Source organism: Saccostrea cucullata, unplaced genomic scaffold, assembly GCF_032062105.1.
Source record: "Saccostrea cucullata isolate Sc308-1 unplaced genomic scaffold, CSIRO_AGI_Scuc_v1 ctg2024, whole genome shotgun sequence".
Classification (NCBI taxonomy): Eukaryota; Metazoa; Mollusca; class Bivalvia; order Ostreida; family Ostreidae; genus Saccostrea; species Saccostrea cuccullata.
This window is the reverse complement of record NW_026937550.1, coordinates 58,351-77,643: the sequence shown is the minus strand read 5'-3', so window position 1 is coordinate 77,643 and position 19,293 is coordinate 58,351. Positions and strand designations below refer to the sequence as shown.

At 34.5% G+C, this 19,293-nt stretch overlaps 4 protein-coding genes across 6 annotated transcripts; 1 reads left to right on the top strand and 3 right to left on the bottom strand.

Moving 5' to 3' along the window:
- Positions 1 to 2,332: 2,332 nt before the first annotated feature.
- On the bottom strand, positions 2,333 to 7,207 carry LOC134248371 (uncharacterized). 3 transcript variants are annotated; one of them, XM_062730776.1, is made up of 6 exons: positions 7,066 to 7,207; positions 6,035 to 6,475; positions 5,506 to 5,531; positions 5,430 to 5,472; positions 3,592 to 3,741; positions 2,333 to 2,778 (listed from the first exon to the last, which is right to left on the bottom strand). In XM_062730776.1, the coding sequence occupies exons 1-6, from the start codon at positions 7,115 to 7,117 to the stop codon at positions 2,396 to 2,398; spliced, it is 1,095 nt and encodes a 364-aa protein (XP_062586760.1). In that variant the 5' UTR covers positions 7,118 to 7,207; the 3' UTR covers positions 2,333 to 2,395. The 3 variants fall into 3 exon arrangements, with proteins under 3 accessions (XP_062586760.1, XP_062586761.1, XP_062586759.1); XM_062730777.1 differs by having other exon boundaries at positions 5,430 to 5,466; XM_062730775.1 differs by having other exon boundaries at positions 5,430 to 5,531; positions 7,066 to 7,206.
- A 4,953-nt stretch (positions 7,208 to 12,160) lies between these two features.
- Positions 12,161 to 14,238, top strand: LOC134248368 (P2X purinoceptor 7-like). Its single transcript, XM_062730771.1, has 3 exons — positions 12,161 to 12,412; positions 12,891 to 13,112; positions 14,085 to 14,238. Exons 1-3 carry the CDS (start codon positions 12,207 to 12,209, stop codon positions 14,236 to 14,238), a joined length of 582 nt encoding a protein of 193 aa, XP_062586755.1. The 5' UTR covers positions 12,161 to 12,206.
- A 73-nt stretch (positions 14,239 to 14,311) lies between these two features.
- On the bottom strand, positions 14,312 to 17,688 carry LOC134248367 (uncharacterized). The gene is made up of 6 exons (XM_062730770.1): positions 17,263 to 17,688; positions 16,887 to 17,073; positions 16,549 to 16,794; positions 16,221 to 16,392; positions 15,219 to 15,367; positions 14,312 to 14,490 (listed from the first exon to the last, which is right to left on the bottom strand). The coding sequence occupies exons 1-6, from the start codon at positions 17,590 to 17,592 to the stop codon at positions 14,312 to 14,314; spliced, it is 1,263 nt and encodes a 420-aa protein (XP_062586754.1). The 5' UTR covers positions 17,593 to 17,688.
- LOC134248366 (uncharacterized) lies at positions 17,617 to 19,226 on the bottom strand. Its single transcript, XM_062730769.1, has 3 exons — positions 18,831 to 19,226; positions 18,227 to 18,397; positions 17,617 to 17,991 (listed from the first exon to the last, which is right to left on the bottom strand). The coding sequence occupies exons 1-3, from the start codon at positions 19,224 to 19,226 to the stop codon at positions 17,617 to 17,619; spliced, it is 942 nt and encodes a 313-aa protein (XP_062586753.1).
- Positions 19,227 to 19,293: the final 67 nt, after the last annotated feature.

The following is a 19,293-nucleotide window of genomic DNA, read 5'->3' as shown; positions in this document are numbered from 1 at the left end:
AATATACACTGGAGATGTTTTCACATTCTGTGTTGTTATACTTTTTTATTGCGCGTCAGGTCGAAGTGGCTACTTGCAATTACAACAGGATTCCCACTATAATAAACAATTTATCAATACAATATATGCAAGGACCAAGTTTGGAATATCATGCACTTGGTAGACCTGTCAAAAGTGAAAATGATCCTAAGGTTAACCACCAATTCACAATCGAGTCGATAGATGCATGCTTAATTTAAAGTACGCCTGAAAAAACAATTGTGTACAAATGACATACCGGTACACAAATCACTGAACGTGAACAGATGATGGTGTGGAGTCAGAGCTCTTCCATTCCAAATTTGATTTTCTTCTTTATATTTTACATGTAAATTATTTTATCAATACCACAGATTTATTCCTTTTAGTTCGTACAAAGCACGTACGAAATTTATTTTATTTCTGTTACAAATGAGATACTCATGAGCTTGAGTTTTTTTTTTTTTTTTTTATAATAAAATATCTGATCAACCATGCCATAAATAGTTTCTGTTTGATAAATCTGCGCGTGAAATGTGTCTGTAAATTTTCTTGGAGGAAGTCTGTTCCATTTTAAAGAAAGTGATCATACCGTTCACAATTAAAAGAATATTTAGTCATTTATCTTGTTAATGATGAGAATAATATGAACTGTTACCAACATATAGGAGCTCCAAGTTTTACGTATGAAAAGTCTTGATATTACTTATCAGCAAATTTATTAATCTCAGCAAAATTCGTCGAGACTAAATATTATGTATGGACGTCTCTAAACTCCAGACCATTGCAACACAAATTGATTCGGGAATCCTGTCAGAATTAAACTGAATGAAATGAATTCCCTGCCCGCTTCAATTTCTCGCTTTTAACGCCCTTTTATAACTCTTTCTCACAAAAAGCGTTCGTGCCTTATCTTTTAAAGGATTCAATGCTACCCATATTGAAATTGTTGATTTTTCATACAGTAGCTTTGATATATTTGCTGAGACCTCCGACGCTGAAGAACAGAAGAGTTCCCGTCAAGGTCACAATTAATAATTAGTCTGCCTCAATTACCGGTACTTGGTACTATGTTTCATTCTATAGCAAATTATAGTAAAACGACGGTAAATAATAGAAGTAAAAGGAATCAAAGTCGAAAAGTTGAAGAGGGCAAGAAGTAACATTCAACTCGTTTAGATCGAGACGATCTTTGTTCCAACAGGCTTTCCCCAGTGACTCTGTGTCACACTGCCATATGATTCGGCAGAAACATGGGTAAAAAGTTTAAGTTTAGACGAATAGAGCCGAGATCAAAAATCATAATCAAATTTGTATGGAATCATCATCAGATAGTAATGATTCATTTTTTTTTCAAATCATGACTCTAAGAGGAAAGATAGTGCCACTATGGAAAAATCAAAATTTTACATACGAGGAATACGTATGTATAAATGTAGGAATGAAACATATGGAGATAACGAACAGTATTCAAGATCAAGAGTCCATGAAACAATAAGATATTAAAAATTCTTTTTCTAAGAAACACCTAAGTCATAATTCACATTTTATTGTAGGCAATCTTTTGTAAATTAATGCTTGTTCTAAATACCATGACCCCATGGGGAGAGGTTGGGGTATGTTGGTCATCAAGTGTTTCCTTCTTTAACCGCTTTAGATTTTGAATTAATTTTGCTTCATTTTATAACAAAAGGTCTGCTACTTACGGAATAACGGGGCGCAATCAATACACATTGGAATTCCGACAAATTGTTTGAAGACATTGTCTCCATATTGTCAATCAATAAATCGAGTAGCTTTTCAATATCAACTTCAGAGTACTTTTGTGTCAATCAGAGAATGTGAGTATTTTATGAATATATTTTTGCAAATGACTAATGACAAGGTATGTAAATATTTTAGTTGCAATTTATTGAAAAAGCAGCTGTCAATGATTTAAAAAATCTTGTTTTTAAATTTGGACCAACTTATAGCAATGGTTTTGTCTGGTACCCAAATATCTTACAATATATTCATAGCAAGCATTTCCATGGCGCTTGGAAATTGCCGAGTAAATACCGAAACAGTTTGTTAGCTTGTAAATGAATCTCAGAATCACACTTGCATATCTTGAAAGATGTGTGCTTATGAGTAAAATTTAAAAGATACATTAATTTTGTTTTCTCCAATAACAGTGTAATGTCCTATAAAAAGTATTAATTTATTCATTGATAAACTAAACAGATTGTCGAGGAAAATGTATGTAAGAAATTCATTCTTATTTCTTATGAGCACTTCATCATCGGTTTGATCAAATCTCGCTTCGTTGTAATCCTTCTTTAAAGCTATGCCATAATCCAAGATCAAATATGAGAAAAAAATATGTTCATCAATAGTTTTAATGTTTCTTCATTGACGGTCTGGGCACCAGATATGTGTCATCTACTATATATTTCTGTTGTCCCACTTCAGCACTTTGGTCTTCATTAGCCGGTATGACGTCATAATCAGTATGACTAAACATCCGAGAGATTCGAGAATTTCGGGTATCCCTGGAATCATCCCCTTTTGTGAATTCCTGTATAGGCAAGTACGTGTTATTTTCTTCGAAAGGTTTGGCTGTGTCGTAATACACTGCATTGTCTTGAATTTTTGTGACGTCCAGGGGGTTTAAATCGGCGTACATGTTGACTTCCGGATGTGACCTTCGGATGATCTCGTATGTGTTCATTTCCTTAGCATTAAACATCGGATTCTGTATTCCTATGTTAGTACCCTGACCTGCAAATGATCATGTAATAAAACGTTAGACGGGCTTATAAATATAAGAGCATAATAAAGGGACAGAGATAAACTTTAAAGACTTTTCAATCGGAGAAATATAGGCAGATTGATTTGTTTACTGTTAGAATACATTAGTGTTTTAAATGTCATCCTTATTCGACACAAAGTGAATCCAATAGTTATTGGTTATTTATTGGATATTTCTTGATTTTTACATTTCCAAATATTTTTCCTTAAAATTCTTTGCAAATTTGAAAGGTTTATTATTTTCTAATGAAAAACCATGGGATGAGTACTAATATTTCCATTGCTATGTGATTGAAGTCAAAAAATAGTGAAAACCTTTTTTAAAAAAGGAATCGTTGAGCGACATATACATGTATTTGTGGAAAGTCATCATGAAAATGGTGTAAATATGAGTTAAAATTTTATTTTAGTGAAGATATATGAACTACAACGCTTCACACATGTATATTATCATGAAGGGCTAACGCGCTTCGAAATATATGCAAGCGTGATGCGTTGTAGTTTATTTCCTTATGAATTCTCAAAAATTATATTCCTCACTTAAATGAATGTTTTCTTTCTTTTGATTTCCAAATGCCAAGTTAAGAGATCAGTCTTCTAACCATTGCAAACACATTAAAATATCAATTTACGTTAGATACACCTAGTGAATCCCACCTTTGACGATCATGATATAACTTCCGGTTTTACAAGCATGGTTTATGAAAACTAAATCACATTAATTTTGTAGCTGTGTTTACTGATCGAATGATTATATTTAAGTTTCCACTTTAACATACAAACCTCGTGGTCTGTGATACCTCCTCCATATAAAGACGCCGACTAAGACAAGAGCGATGACTGATAGTACTCCTGTAGTGACCGCTACAGTGACGTCACCACTACTTCCGGTCTCGGATGGTCCCTTTATCACCGGGGCCTGCTGGAGATTAGCTGTAATGTATACGTATAACGAGGTGAAGGAAATGTTGGTTTCATATTGGCTCTAGAAAAAAAACAGACTTTTGATCTCGTGCAATTTCATTTTTTACAAAGGGAAAAAAATACAGCGGGAAAATAACATTGAGATTAAAAGTAGGATCGTTGAACTTTTATGACCCCTCATTGGCGTCGGAAGCAAATTGAAAGTGGGGGGGGGGGGCTAAGTGTAAGAGATTTTTTTGACCTTCTAAAAAACCTGACAAACAAAAAAGGGGGGAAACTACGGGAAGCCCGTTGGTGCCATGTACGAAAAATATTTTATCTGGCGGCTGCCAAATAATAAGTGGCGGCCGCCACTTAATATATGGCGGCAGCCACATATTTATCTCGCGGCCGCTATATAACATCTAGCGGCCGCCACTTATATATCTGGCGGCCGCCACATAATTTATATGGCGTCCGCCAGATAACACCTGGCTACCTGATGCGCACGCATGTTTTAACGTGTGATTTCAGAGGTGGATACATTTTAAAAATTAAAATAGCGACATCAATCAACCAAACTTGTAAGAGATTTATCATGAACCAACACTCCAATCCACAATTCTATCTACATGTAGATATGTTTTTGCATAGAGCACATTAATATTTGATTTGAATTGTGCAAGTATCGGTAGAGTGTCTCGGTTATTAAGAAGCCTCATCAGGGATCACGGACATAAATCAAGGTGTTAGTTTTAGGTGAGACCGGGTTATCTCGTCACCTATATTCTTGTGTTTGCTGAAAGCTATGATTGGTTTAGAAATAAATAAAGTTTTGCATTTTGGATTTCTAAGAATGTTGTTCCAATATTTCAGAATTCGTTTTTTATCATTAACTTTTTTATCGATAAGCAGCGACTGTGTCAACATCCATCTTCTTAACCCAATAACACTCACCTTTTGCAAAATAATTTATGTGGCGGCTGCCATATAAATTATGTTGCGGCCGCCGGATAAATATTTGGCGGCCGCCAGATATTATATAGCGGCCGACAGATATTATGTAGCGGCCGCCAGATAAATTATGTGGCGGCCGCCATATATTTAAGTGGTGACCGCCACATAATTATTTGGTGGCCGCCAGATATATAAGTAGCGGCCGCCAAATAAAATATTTTTCGTACGTGGCACTAACGGGCTTCCGTAGTAAACCATTGACCCAGTGCGAAAATCCTATTTCGGTTGGGGGGTTATTTCAGTACCAATTTTTTCCAAATGGTATACCAGTTTTCCCATTCTTATTCTAAATTGCGTGTCTGTGGAAAGTGTGTGTGTGTGTGTGGGGGGGGGGGCTAAACCTTCGCCGCAATGTTTCATGTCTATACCAAGTCTACCTTGGCTTACCCAAATGTGCAGTTTCAAAATATTTCATGAGGTAAAACCTTAATGTTATTGTAGTTCAAAGTTGATTGATAAACGCGAATTTATAGAAATCGATTACTTAAAAATGTTGCATGTTAATACAAAAATAAAATGTTAGAAGTTTTGATAAATAAAATGGAGTTATTTTGATTCATGATAAATTTGAATAATATAATATGTTAAGTCTTCTAAATGTATATAATGTATTTGTTAGAATGTTTATAGTTCTTTGACTCTTGTTTGATAAAAATTATTTAATTTCCTGTTTTTCATAAAGTATAACTTAAATGAATTACTTGAAGACAAAGGACCCTTTGTTGTTGTTGTTGTTGTTGTTGTCGCTGTTGTTGTTGTTGTTGTCGTTGTTGTTGTGGGACTTTCTGTGGTCGCTCTTGGGTCTGAAAAAGATATTAAACATTTATTAATACACGTATAATTTCACTGATATAGACTGGGAAAGATATCAGACCCTTCAAGGGGATGGGGGTGGGGGAAGAGGCTCTTATTCCGAAAAAAAAACAACCCAAAGATACATGTAACATGTATATCCAAGCTTAAAAATCCATTAATAAGCTTAAATTATTTTTTAAATAAATAAAAAAATTTTCATTGCAAAAAATTCTAAATAAAAAATTTCTTCACATTAACCGTGATGAAGGTAAATAGGACTTATTTATACTCGTACATTATTATACAGTCTTGTATTAAATATTTCTTCTTTTATATTATATGGATTATTTTCTTTACCATGCATCATGCTAACACAGGCAGTGAGTTTGATGGAAAGTTAATTATCAGCACTGTTTACATGTTTGTACATATGATTTTAAACATAATGACTGTTCTTATACTTTAGAATTATTTTTAGCAAACATATAGTTACATGTATGTAAAAACAAACCTTCAAAAATCCATACTCCGGATGCCCCAAAGCCGGTGGAGATTCCGATCTCTACATCAGAGAGTGGACGTCTAAGACTGAAACTGAGAATAGCGTCACCTATCCCAGAGTCCTGATATCCGACATTTATCTCTTGGTTAGCCCAACTGACCCTAAACGTCTGAAAGTTTTGGCAATCCAGAATCTGTCCACTGTGCTCTGTCCGGCAAGACCCTTGAACCCTTGTCCGGAAACAAGAACGTGAGTTGCTCCATCCCCCGAGGACTATCTCCAATGGTCGTCTGCCGGCAGACCTCAAGGCCACATGAGCGTCATTACAAGCCTGAACTTGGAAGGTCAAGGACGTCGAGTTCGTAACGGGAATTCCGTACTCGGTCAAGTACATGTATTTGTACCTGTTTGGTGTGGAGATTTTTATTTCATTTTTTCCATGAACTTTGTCTGGAAAATTAAGGAAATATATGATCCTTATTTTAAGAGGGCTGGTTTGGTTTTGGCCATCTTTAAACTCTACTGATCTCCTCTAGAAGAAGAGCCCCATATAAAGATAGACAAAAATGATGAGATTTCAAAATTAAAACGTTTGAATTTTTTCTTGATTGTTGACAGCTTAACTTAGATATCATATCTAAAAAAAATTAAGCTATATCTGATGGTTAATTAATTTGTCCCTCCCCCCCTCTAGCCTTTTTAAATGACTTTCAATAATATCTTGAATGAATATGTTACATGTAGTCTTTTTTCCAAATTTTTTTTTCATATAATAGGTGAGATTCATCTTATAAAATGTTTCATCTTATTTGTTTCTTTGTCACTTTTATATTATATTAATTCTTTTTTTATCCTCAAAGAATGAATAATATGGTCATGGGTCTATCGGAATATTTCCTTTTCTAAAATCTCGTTTTATATGAAATCGATATTTTTTGTCGTTATATCGATTATTATAAAGCATTAACTATTCTAAAAATGATTTTAACACTCCTGATATATGTAATAATTATACGGATAGTACGTAATCGTGCACTTACCTATTGTATAAATCATCAGTAGTAGAAATATATCTTCACGCCAAATCAACATATTTTCAGTTTGTATCGAAAGAACAATGTTAAGCAAATCTTATCTACATTACAAATACACATCATCAACATGTAATCGTTCATAGAAGATCCGGCTTCTCTTACATAAAATGTTTGAGACTATGAATTACTTCCGGAGAAGACTTTCTATAATCCTACATGTCATCTCGATATAGCTGTTTACAATTAAATATCATAGACTCATACGACCTGATTAGGATATTATTAATCACGTAAACAACCCACATTGTCATCATGGTTTTATTTTGAATCTACTGTATACATATTTACTCCTTTTCATGCATCACTGTACATAAAAAAATGTGAATCTCTCTCTCTCTCTCTCTCTCTCTCTCTCTCTCTCTCTCTTGCATGTAAAGCTTGTTTATTTTATAAAGTAATTGGGTGTCATTTAAGCAAAAATATTTTAGTTACATTAACTTTATAACCAAAAACAAAACGTTTTTCTGTGTATATCATTTTCTCATGTATATTGATATCCCCTTATTTCACAACGATTACGTTACAATCCATGACGATAAGCAATACGGAGGATTTTCAAATAAATGGTAAAGTAATAGAAGTATTTATTGTGCAATCGATCACATTTGTTGTGTGAAATAGAAAAAAAAATATATAGCGGTCTCAGAAACAAAATGAACAAGACATGATGCAAATAACTGTTAAATAATCATTTATTTTGGTCAAGCAAGTTTTAAGGTATAGATCATTATTTTTGTACCGTTTTATCTATGTCACTTATTCTTAGTTTACCATATTAGAAATGAGGTATCGGAGATCGAGTCTATCGGAGATTCAAGTTAGATCAAACTGTGGTAGCTCAATATATATCTATCTGTAGTGGATAATATTCAAAGAAGCTCTAGCATGATGGCTTAAATTATGAATTTTAAAACAGATCCGTATTAAGCAATTTTTCTCCAAGTTCAATATGGCGGTGCACGCTCAACCATATATTTTCAGTTGGGGGGGGGGGGGGGTATCACAAAATCCTTCACAAGCATAAAATGGTGCACGAGCACATAGTAGCAATATTTTCTGTTGTATACTACCGGTATATAGCGGCAAAATTAGGGCGGGGGTAACATAAGATAATTTGAGTTTATAACTTACATGTATAAGCTCTAATATCTTAACAATTAAGTAAGTAGCAGTGAAAATTTAGCTGTTAAATCAAATACAATACATTTAATTTTTTTTTCTTTTAATAAATGATTCTTGAAAAGCTTTATTTTGATTTTCATTAAAAATTTTATTGCGTACAGAGTTCGATTAAAAAGTCATCGGGTTCGGCAGTCAAAAAAATATCCTGTCGTCTGCTTCGACTAACGAGAAGGTCACCTGTCACCGATCAGGATCTGAAACAAAGTCCAGATAAACAGGTAAACTGACACAAGAAATCAAAAAAGATTTATTCATTTGTGTTGCAGTGCATCTTTAATAAGACATGCACTATTTAAAAGTCAAAAACCTAACAACTTTTTTTTTTGCATTGAGACAAAATCCGGCGCTGAAAGCAGGCCTAATGGCAGTAGTGCTCTTGGATAGGCCTATAGAGGGGTCTACCTTTGAATAATGTCAGACGGATTCAATTTTTTTTTCAACAAGAAAATGTTTTGTATCAATATTACTTTATGTGTTTAACATGTTCAATCGGCTAGCCGCTTAATCAAGCCTGATTCATGGTTTTTGGAGGGGGGGTTAACGTACCATTCCCAATGGTAAAAAGTTTAAGTATGTGTTTTTCCCAATTTCATAAAAGAAAATTCTCAAAAAGAGAAACGAAACCAACAGATATGCCATCATAATTATGGTAAAAAAAAAATACCAAATTCAGTAATATGAATATTGAAAATGTCTTTTAGGCCAAATATCTAAAAAGCAGTCTCCAACTACTGATTGACTGCAAATAAAATAATTCAATGAAATAGGCTGATCTTTGCAAATAATAAAAAACACCACTTATCTGGGCAACCAAACAATATTTTGAAGATGGCCTAAGCCAGTATATGAGCATGACTGATGAAACAAATATAGTAAATGTTTCTAGCCTGTTTGGAGTTTAACAATTTTTTTAGTTACAAAGCTTTGAGGCAATTTCAAATGAAAATCATATACATTAAATAAAACTCGTTTAGATACGAAAACGGATATTGCTACATGTAATTACATGTAATAGATAATATAGAGAAGTTATCTTGGATCTCAAGCTAATCTATAAAAATTTAACGAATTTCTTATACAGATATAACGAATTACAGATCTAGTGAAGTTATTTCGTAGGTCGGACTGACCAAGTGACTTCTGTAAAACTGAGTTTTACCGTATACGGTGCTCTTGTAAAACTCAGCTGAAAACATTAGGAACAGCCAATTCAGAAAATTTGTGTTCCCCGCTTTACGGCTTAGGCTAAAAAAGAAGAGCATGCATAGGACGGGTAGGGGGGCGGGGGTCGTATCCCCCTTGAATTTGTAGAATTATTAAATGTTTTCATGTATATTAAAAGCAGGGGACAATTAGCAATATTTTCAGTTTTAGGAAACTTTGCCAATTGGTAAAATCATATAAACTAGACATTATTGATTATCTATGAAATAATTATTGAGTTTCTAGTGGTTGTAATATCACCTAATTTTTTTTAATTTTAAATACAGAGAAATATTAATAAAAAGTTTATTAACTGGAGCTTATAAATATTTCGAGAAGTGGCAAATTAGAAAATTAACACAAAAATTCAGTTGATAGAAAAGGTACATTTGTAGCTCACCAGTGAGCTTTTCTGATCAAAAATTTTCCGTCGTTGTCGTCGATGCCGTCCTTAACTTTTAACATTTTCATCTTCTCAAGAACCATTTGGCCAATATCAAGCAAACTTGCTACAAACTATCCTTGGGGAAGGGGATGCAAGTTTGTGCCAGGAAAGATGAAGCAAATTTGGAAGCAGTAGTGTAGACTCAAGTTTGTTCAAAAAATGACGCCCGGGGGGGGGGGGGGGGGGGGGGCCACAATGGGGGATCAAAGTTTAACATAAAGGAAGACATAAGAAAAATGTTTAAAACTCTTCTTCTCAAGAACAGCAAAGCCTTGTCTGGTCATAGTTACATGGAAGCATTCCTCTGTTAGTGTAGATTCAAATTTATTCAATTTAAATCATGACCCCTGGGGCAAGGATGGGGGCATTATGGATGATCAAAGAATCGAAGGATTACATAAAAAAAATCTTTAAATACTTTCTTCTTAAGAACAGGACAGCTGTGATTGGAAATAGTTATGTGGACGCATCATCATGTAGTGTAGATCCAGGTTTTTCAAATCATGACCCCCAGGGAGAGAGTGGGCGGGGCCACAATGGGTGATCAAGGTTTCATGTAGGAATACATGGAAAAAATTAAAAATGTTCACAAAGTCACGATTGATCATCAATTTAAAAAAAATCAAAAAAGGTAATGTCGATTAAAATTTGTCCAAATCATGATCAATCAGGAGAACAGAGGAACCATTTAAGTTGATCATAAAAAAGGAATAAACATGATAAAAGTGTTGTTAAGGTTAGCAATGTGGTCCCTGGGACTCTTGTTGAATTAGGAATCGAATAGGGCTTTTATACGGCCCAAATTGTAGGAACAAGGACCTATTTTAAGTTTGCCTTAAGTAAATCATGAAATACATTTTTCAATTTCTTTATTTATTTTTTTTTTTTGTAGAAAATGAGAGGTTGTGTTATATATCAAAATCTTTGAATTTTATTTACTTTTTGTAGAATATTGTTCAGCGGCAAAACCAAACATGGAATTCCCCAGTGATGAAGTGATCAGAGAGCTGGAGAACAGAGAGTATAGTATAGAGGGGTACTTCTCCAAGGCTGAGCTGGCCAAACTCTCTAATGTGGAGCTGCTGAGATACAAGAACATGAGGAAGAATTACGAGATAATGCTGACTGTTGGTAGGTTTAACCTAAAGATTAAAAGAAAATGATATTTCTTACAAAGATTACTTGACAATGATGATTTGAAGTTGCCGCAAAAGGGGGAACAACTCCAGGCACTGTGTATCATTGTCCAATGTATGTTTGATGCTAAAATACTAATGCATCATTTAGCAATTTCTTAATTGGATAGTAGCTTTATCACCTTGTATTCAATATAGCGAGCGACGCCAAACGACGCTTTTCACTGCGAGCTCTAACAACAACACCTGGGCGAACAGAAAATTCGAACTACTGCAAATTTATTCTATAGAATTTTTTCCGCAGTAACTTTGGACCCACAGTGCAGGGGTCGAAATTCATCATATACAACGCGCAATATGCGAGTAAGAATATCCAAATTGCAAGTAAAATATTTGTAATTCGCAAAAATTTCGAGTTGATATATATATTTTATTATTTATATCTATATTGTGTAATTTGATATTATAGCTTAAATATAGATATGATATTAGCTTTATCCAACTAGTTAAAATGGAGTTTATTTGCGAGGCTTGCCGAGCGAATAAACCCCATTTCAAGGATTTTGATAAAGTCAATATCAAATCACACAATTATAGATCTATGTAAATTGTTCTATTTATCTCATACGACTTTCGTTTTCACCAAAATTTTGAGACTTCCACTGTGAAACTACATTAATGATTTATAACTCAAATTGATGACGAAAACTTGATGACGTGGCACTGTTGAGTGTTGATGCTGACATGCGGCATGCCTCGAAAGAAAGTAGATCGGGTTCAAAATTTAGAATTTTTGCTATCTGGGTCTTTGAAAACATTATGTGACAATTGATGGAGCTTTACATCGAACGAACTGGGTAGGCATACGTTTAAAGGTCAAATATAAAGGAAATAGATACACTTTAAAATGATATGTGTTGTACATAATAGCTAAAAATAGGTAATCAGAATATTTGTAAAATTTTAAACCTCATTGTTTTCTTTGTTTACCTGTTTAAAAATCGCTAAATTTAACAATGATCATTAGAGTTATTTCCCCTGTACGTGACGTCATTAGAGACAATCAACATCAGAAACCGTATATTGATATATAGTAAATCGTATTCTCGATTATTGTAAAAATGGCAAATTCTAGCGACAGTGATGGTGATATATCAAAGATAGACCTTTCTGTGAAGATAAGGCCTTACATGTTTGAGCCAATCAAAGAAAATAACGTAATACAGATTGAAAACGAATCCTCGTCCTCTTCGTCCGATGGTGAGCATGGGGAGACTGGAGATGAAAATATTACAGCTGACCATAACGTAGCGAATGCAAATGACTGGTAATTAAATCATTTTACTCACTTTAAATCCTTAAATAAAAGTTTCAAGAAAATTGAGTGTATGCCTTCTCATGATAGGATTATACCTACTGTAGATCTTATCGCAACTTTTTATAAATACGGGGACGCCCCTGGTATATACACGCAATCATTATATTTTATAGACTCTTTTGCACGGTAGTAAAAAAAAAATACCGGGGCACGGAAATTTTCTTTTTGTAAATAAAGATTGTCCGCTCAATAAATACTACCAACTTTTTGTCAATTATTTTGCCCCCCCCCCTCCCCAATCACCACCAAATTACAATATTATTTGTAATGCCCCCCCCCCCCAACTGATTCCTACCGTCCTGCATATATATAGAATAAAATCATCATTTACCAATTTCATGCAAAAATACTTTAAAATTAATATCACACTATTAATTTTTTTATATGAAAAATTGTTAACGGTATTACGTGTATTTTCTTGTAACAGGTGCTCTTGTGGTAACTGCGTTACGATGCCGACACCTAGAGAAAACAAATGTTGCAGAAAAACGAATATTGTGGACGGTAAAATTGAGGACCAATCACTTACGTGCATAACTGATCACGAAGGTTTTATCGTAAACTGTTTAAATAAATATGTTCTGGAAACATCTTACTACGAATACATCCAGGAAAACGGACAATTAGAGGAAAATGAACACATTCATGAGTAAGTCATATATTACTTGACTATACAAGAAAGGAAGAATCACCAAGTCCATAAAATAATATCCGAGAAATTAGTGTCTAGCATGCACGAAATATTGGGAAATGCGCTGCATTTCATCTTACGGCAATCTGCAAAGAAATTTCCAATTTCTTTAGTTTCCTTTACAACAATTTTGATTTTCGATTCCGTCATTTATTTCTTTTCGTTTCCGAAATTTTGGAAATTTAATAGTATTATGTAAACCAGGTAGATGTAAATGGAATTTTAATAGAATTTTCAATATATAAATAAGAACATATAAACATGTACATGTAGCACGAAGTCCAGTTAAAAAAGTTAAATATGCCTGCATTTTTTTTTTTCATCACCATGTATGTTTACATGTACTAAGTTAAATGTAAATGACTGAACCAAACTTATGTCCAAGACATTTAATATACTAAATTATATCTTATGAAATTAAATTTTTCCTAAGTATATTCTTCAAACTTGCTTTCATTACCTAAAAGCACTACATGAAAAATATCGACAATCTCAAAAATTCCGGAAATGAAATGAAATGCAGCCGGGAGTTGGATGCCCCCCCCCCTTACTTTTTTCATAATGTTTTTTTTTTTTGGGGGGGGGGGGGTTGCTAAACAAAAAGAAGCTGTGAAGGCTGGTAACTAGCCTACTCCCCCAATTCTTGGAGTAGTCAGTACGATCAACCTCTCAAACCTCAATATTTTCTAGTCAGAAAAAGACTAACCCCCTTTCCAATAGTTTTTTAAAAATTGATTTCTGATTTTTTGGGGGGAGGGGCAAGTCATTATGGTATATCAGTCATATTTTCAGATTATCCGCATCTCTCTTCTCTCTCCAAGTGTACTTTTATAAATTGTCTCTTCTACAACATTTTTTTTCTTTGCAAGAGAAACATCCATGTACATCATGAATTAAAGTATGAAAATTGTATTTCCTTTGTCATTTCAGGCTGTACAGATATCTTGCCTATCGCAGATTTGTCAGATGGATATATCAGCGTCTTGGAAAGAAGAACAGAAGAATTCTTCCGTCTTGTGTTGTGATCAAAATTCGAAAAACCTTTCCCTCCGAAGAGTATTGTGGCTTTAAATACCCAAACTGACAAATTCATATCCTGTACATAGAAAATTTTGAAATAAAACCATGAACTACACTGTACGTGAATCATTGTGTATTTAATTAAATCTAGATCTATGTGCAGCCACAATATCACATTTCCTTGCTCTTGGTTCAGACTGGGAGATTGGCACAGGTCTCTCTCTCTCCTCCATCGCCCTTGCTCTCCTTGCCTCTGCAAAAGAACTGTGAACCTCCCTCCTAAATACAAGCTCTTCATTCAGTTGGTCAATGTAATCTGTAATTAGAGCAAATGATATTTATTAACAATGAAATTTTATCAAAAAACTAAACATACAATGTTTAACATTGTTTTATGCCCCATATGGAAGACTGGTGATATATTATTTTTTTGCCCTGTCCGTCCATCTGTATATCTACAAGAACTTTAACATTGCTCATAACTTTCAAATGGTTGGAGCTATAGCTTTTAAAAAGATTTCATATGTGTATTCCTTGTGAAAGACCTTTTTTGGGTACCATATCATATTTATTTACCGGGTACCTTAAAGTTTGGTCCAGTTTTACAAAATTTTACCGAACTTTAACCTTGGTCATAACTTTTGAACAGTTGGTGCTAGGGCTTTAACACTCACATGTGTAATCCTTGTGACAAGACCTTCTTTTGAATATCAACAACTTCGACCTTTTGAACTTGACCTAAAAGTTTGACCTACTTATAAAAAACTTGAACCTTTTCCATATCTTTTCAACTGTTGCTGCTAGGGATTTCATAATTCACAGGTATGTTCCCCGGGACAATACCTTACTTTTGGTACTTTTATAATAAATATTTGATTTGCATTTGAAAAAGTTTAACCTTTCCTTTAAGATGCCATAGTTCACAAACACATATATGCATATTCGTTATTGTTTTTTTTTTCCATTCAAAACATTTTTCATTTATTCAGGTCAAAAATTTCTTCTGGACAAATTTAGTTATGACCTAAACTTTGCAATACTCACTGAAAGTTTGTTTTACTTTCACTTCCTTAGCCACTCCTTCACCTTTCCTACTTTTTGGGAAAGACACCCTATACATTGTGTCACCTTGTCTGGTTGTTGCCTGCTGTCTGCTTGAGTTTTCATTAAATTGGAGGACTGCTAACTGTAACCTGTGAATGTTTAAATTGGTAGCAAAAAAAAAATAAGATGTGAACAGGCAATATTATACATTTATTGACTGAGTTCGAGGGCAACATACATTTTGTCGGACCCAATAACTAAACTGTACGCCTGAGGCTGTTAGGCAAAATGCATTTTGCCTGAGAACTCTGTCAATAAATGTTTTGTAAAACCTTTCAATTTATTTTATATTTTGCCATACATGTATTTTGTACTGTCTTCCTTGACGTAACATCAAGTCAGTCACTGTTGAACACCAATGAATGAAAATGAGATTAAGGTCCCCCCATTCTTTGACGTAAGCAGTCCAACATCTCATCGACTTTTTTCCGTATAGATTTGTAAAGGAAAAAAAATTTTAAAAGTATAACAATACTTTTACAAATTTGTTCCTATACAAATCAATTTACGGAAAAAAGTCTAACATTTCTAATGTTTTCCTGAGCTGGCATAAAAAGATTCAATGTTGGACTGCTGAGTGAGATGTTGGACCAGTTGATGAGATGTTGGACCACTTGCGTCACAGAATGGGCGGAGCTTAATCTCATTTTCATTCTTTGGTGTTCAAAAGTGATGGACCTGATGTTACATCACGAATGACAGTACAAAATACATGTACTGGTATGTAAAAAAAAAATTAAATGAAAGGTATAACAAAACATTTATTGACTGTGTTCTCGGGCAAAATGCGTTTAGTCGACTCTCAAACCAAGTTGTCTGCCTTCGGCCTAAAAGCCTCAGGCAAACGGTTTAATTGGTTCTTGGGTCCGACAAAACGCATGTTGCCCTCGAACTCAGTCAATAAATGTATATTGTTAAAAGGCCACTTGACCATTTACTCACCTAGCTTCCATTTGTGCATGAAAGTAATGGACCAGTTTTGGTGCAAAGTGACACAGAACTTTGTGGAATGCTTCCAGACCAGATGTTTGTTCTGCTGGTGAGAGTTTCCTGATGTCTGTCAGTAGCAATCGTCCATTAACAATTTTCTCCAATTCAACATAAGCTTTAGAACCTGCAGTTTAGAAATTACTGAACTAGCTGTTTTATAATTGCAGTTGTAGGATACTTTTATGCTAATCAAATTAAAAAAAAAGAAAAAAGAAAATGTACAAAATATTTAATTATGAGTCATTCTGCCACCAGAAATTGAGAGCATTATTTTAGATACCTTTCCTGAACCATATTCGGTCATCATCAAGATCACCATGCTCACATCTTGGAAACTGTGAACCATGCCCTTCATGTATGTTGCAAACATGGTTTAGAATGGAACACCATTTCTCAAGTACTAGCTCTCCATTTCCCTCACAGCTCATGGCACACCAGTAGGTATGGTTACTGATTGATCTTGCCCACTGACCAACAATCTCACAATTCTTCTTTTTAGCCACTGCTTCCAACTTCTTAAATACACCTGAAAGAAGACATGTAACTCATTAATAAAATATGCTAAATACAAGATTTAAATTGTATAAACAAGGTATAAACCGTTCAAATTAAAATTACCTTTAGCAACATGCCAGCAATCAAACCAATGAGTAATTTCAGGTTGCTCTTCACGCATATACTTTTTAATTTGAGAGTGGCGATCAGTCACCAGATGTGACACTTCAACCTGCTCCTCCTCTAAGAATGCCAAACCTCTTTTCAAGCCCTCTAACTCCATGGCGTATGAATTCCTTACTTCATTTTTCTACAATATTAAAAAGTTGTATGTACAATTACAAGAAACTTGTTCAGTATTCACTTGCTGATGTGTATAAGAAAAACATGACATCAAAATAGCAATATGATCTTGAAAATTTATCAAAGTGTACATCATATTCCACATGTTCCAATTGAGTTTTCATTAAAAAAGTGTTTTAATTTAGTTTGCTCTAACCTGTACTAGCTGTGTGTCTACAATTTTGTTGGTTTGAAGATCCATCAGTGTATAGGACAGGTACTTTGCTGTATGTCCTGGGGAGCAGCATCTACCGTCACCGCCCAGCCTCAAGGGTTCTCCTGCTTCCCGTGCTGCAGTTAATAGATGCAACTGTTCTCTCTGCCATACAGTTTCTATTGTAGGGACTAGATAAAGATTCTGAATGTTCATATAAGTTCCTATACTAAACATCTGTATTGATGCATGCTGGCACAATGTCAAAAATTTACTGGCACTACTGCCCGAAAATAAAACAGCTCCTGCCACAATCAAATTGCCAAGTGGCATTGAATTTGATGTCGGCTGACTTTCCTATTTTTTGACTAGGCAGCAGTTTTCACAGAGGCTAGTAACCTGAACGTAAGAACCAACTACATTTTTGGTGACTTTGCATGTGGATTCACAGTTGTTACAAACTACAAACAAACTTTCCAAGCAGGATTCGAATACTATAAATTTTCTCTCTTTTGCTGGACTTATCTCTTGTTCTGTATTATCAAGCTGATCATTGTTTTCATCTGGTATCCAGTCTGGATCTTCCAATTCATTATCATCAATGGACATATACCTGGTGTTTAAGTCATCATCTAATCTACTCTCATCCGTCTGAGTTCCAGTAGAAACCAGGATTGGTCTCACAACAGGATCAGGTGTAGTCTCAGTTTGAACCCTGACATGACGTCGCTTCTGAAATTTGATTTTATTTCCTCATTTAGTTATCATATGATAAAAACACATTCATATGCATAAAATTAATTCAAGTATTTACAATTTTAAACCCCGAAACCTGTATTTTCTACTTAAATTTTACTTGAAAAAAAAATCAAAATGAATAAACATGATAAATTATTATCAATGTTAATACAAAAAAGAATATTTTAGTAGATAAAACAGTAACATATAAGTTATCAATTAAACTTACAACTAAACTATATGTAGTTTGGGTCAGTTTGGAAAAGCAGTTAGAGTCATCCTTTTCCCCGATTGTATCAGCTGCTGCATCGTTATCCTGCACTAGTAGACACTGGTCTATATTGTGTGATGTACCAGAGTTACTCTGTTGGCATTCCCTGGGTAACACCATATCAATACCCTGAAATATTTTGTAACTTCTTTATCTATATGTAGTATGCATGTATTTATTGAATTATTCTGAGAAAAAGACCCATAATGAATTAAAAACACAAAACTGAAAAATGAAAAGTATACTTACCAATACTAATAATTAGAATTTTAAAGTATACAGTGAACAGCAGGCACAGAGCATTGTTACAGTACATGATGAAGGGGGGGGGGGTCTTGGGTCTTACATTACTACATAACCCTTTCACTGTATGCTTCAACAAAAAGTGAAAATTTCAGTGGCTTAGTGGGGGAACATCTTACCAAGGAGCATTCTTTATAGAATATTAAAACATAATGTTTTGAAAAGGGGGACATGCCGGTTACCCCCCCCCCCCCCCCTCTCTTCTAACCTCCGTGTTTGAACACTACTGTTTGTATATAGTTATATCACGATGACCTACCGTTAAGCGCCTTTTCTTGCGAATTTTCTCCAGTGCTGATGATTTTCTGGGAGTCTTAGCAGGTGTTGGCGAGTACAAATCCTCACATTCTGCGTCACTCGGTCTTTTACAAGGTCTAGCTGGGCTTGAATAATCAAAAATTGTTGGGACTGCCCCAGGTTTCAAAATTTTATATTTCGGTTGAAAGCCAACAGAAGCAGCTAAGCCTGGATGTACAGTAAATTGACCCTCGTCAAAGTGAAGTTCACAGAGCTTTGTGTATTGGGTCGGTTGAAATCCATCTCTCTTTAATTTAAGAGTCCAAATTTTCTTTAGTTTAGGGTCTTTTGGGAACAAAAACATACTTTTCCCTTGTCCAGACTTAACTGTGCAATTGAAAGCTGCACACTGCACCATATTGTCCAATAAAAGGGATGTTCCCCACACACCGCCAGCGTCTTTCAATTTCTCGGTGTCTCTAATG

What these genes read in the sequence shown, in the direction of transcription:
- LOC134248371 (XM_062730775.1), bottom strand. Translation starts at nt 7,117, where the DNA reads ATGTTGATTTGGCGTGAAGATATATTTCTACTACTGATGATTTATACA. An exon ending in ACTGATGATTTATACAATAG is followed by an intron (nt 6,476 to 7,065) that starts GTAAGTGCACGA and finishes TTAATTTTCCAG; the next exon opens with ACAAAGTTCATGGAAAAAAT. An exon ending in CGGAGTATGGATTTTTGAAG is followed by an intron (nt 5,532 to 6,034) that starts GTTTGTTTTTAC and finishes TATCTTTTTCAG; the next exon opens with ACCCAAGAGCGACCACAGAA.
- LOC134248368 (XM_062730771.1), top strand. Translation starts at nt 12,207, where the DNA reads ATGGCAAATTCTAGCGACAGTGATGGTGATATATCAAAGATAGACCTT. An exon ending in GTAGCGAATGCAAATGACTG is followed by an intron (nt 12,413 to 12,890) that starts GTAATTAAATCA and finishes TTCTTGTAACAG; the next exon opens with GTGCTCTTGTGGTAACTGCG. An exon ending in GAAAATGAACACATTCATGA is followed by an intron (nt 13,113 to 14,084) that starts GTAAGTCATATA and finishes TTGTCATTTCAG; the next exon opens with GCTGTACAGATATCTTGCCT.
- LOC134248367 (XM_062730770.1), bottom strand. Translation starts at nt 17,592, where the DNA reads ATGCCACTTGGCAATTTGATTGTGGCAGGAGCTGTTTTATTTTCGGGC. An exon ending in TTGCTGGCATGTTGCTAAAG is followed by an intron (nt 16,795 to 16,886) that starts GTAATTTTAATT and finishes GTCTTCTTTCAG; the next exon opens with GTGTATTTAAGAAGTTGGAA. An exon ending in CATGCACAAATGGAAGCTAG is followed by an intron (nt 15,368 to 16,220) that starts GTGAGTAAATGG and finishes AAACATTCACAG; the next exon opens with GTTACAGTTAGCAGTCCTCC.
- LOC134248366 (XM_062730769.1), bottom strand. Translation starts at nt 19,226, where the DNA reads ATGGTGCAGTGTGCAGCTTTCAATTGCACAGTTAAGTCTGGACAAGGG. An exon ending in GCAAGAAAAGGCGCTTAACG is followed by an intron (nt 18,398 to 18,830) that starts GTAGGTCATCGT and finishes AAAATATTTCAG; the next exon opens with GGTATTGATATGGTGTTACC. An exon ending in AAACTACATATAGTTTAGTT is followed by an intron (nt 17,992 to 18,226) that starts GTAAGTTTAATT and finishes ATCAAATTTCAG; the next exon opens with AAGCGACGTCATGTCAGGGT.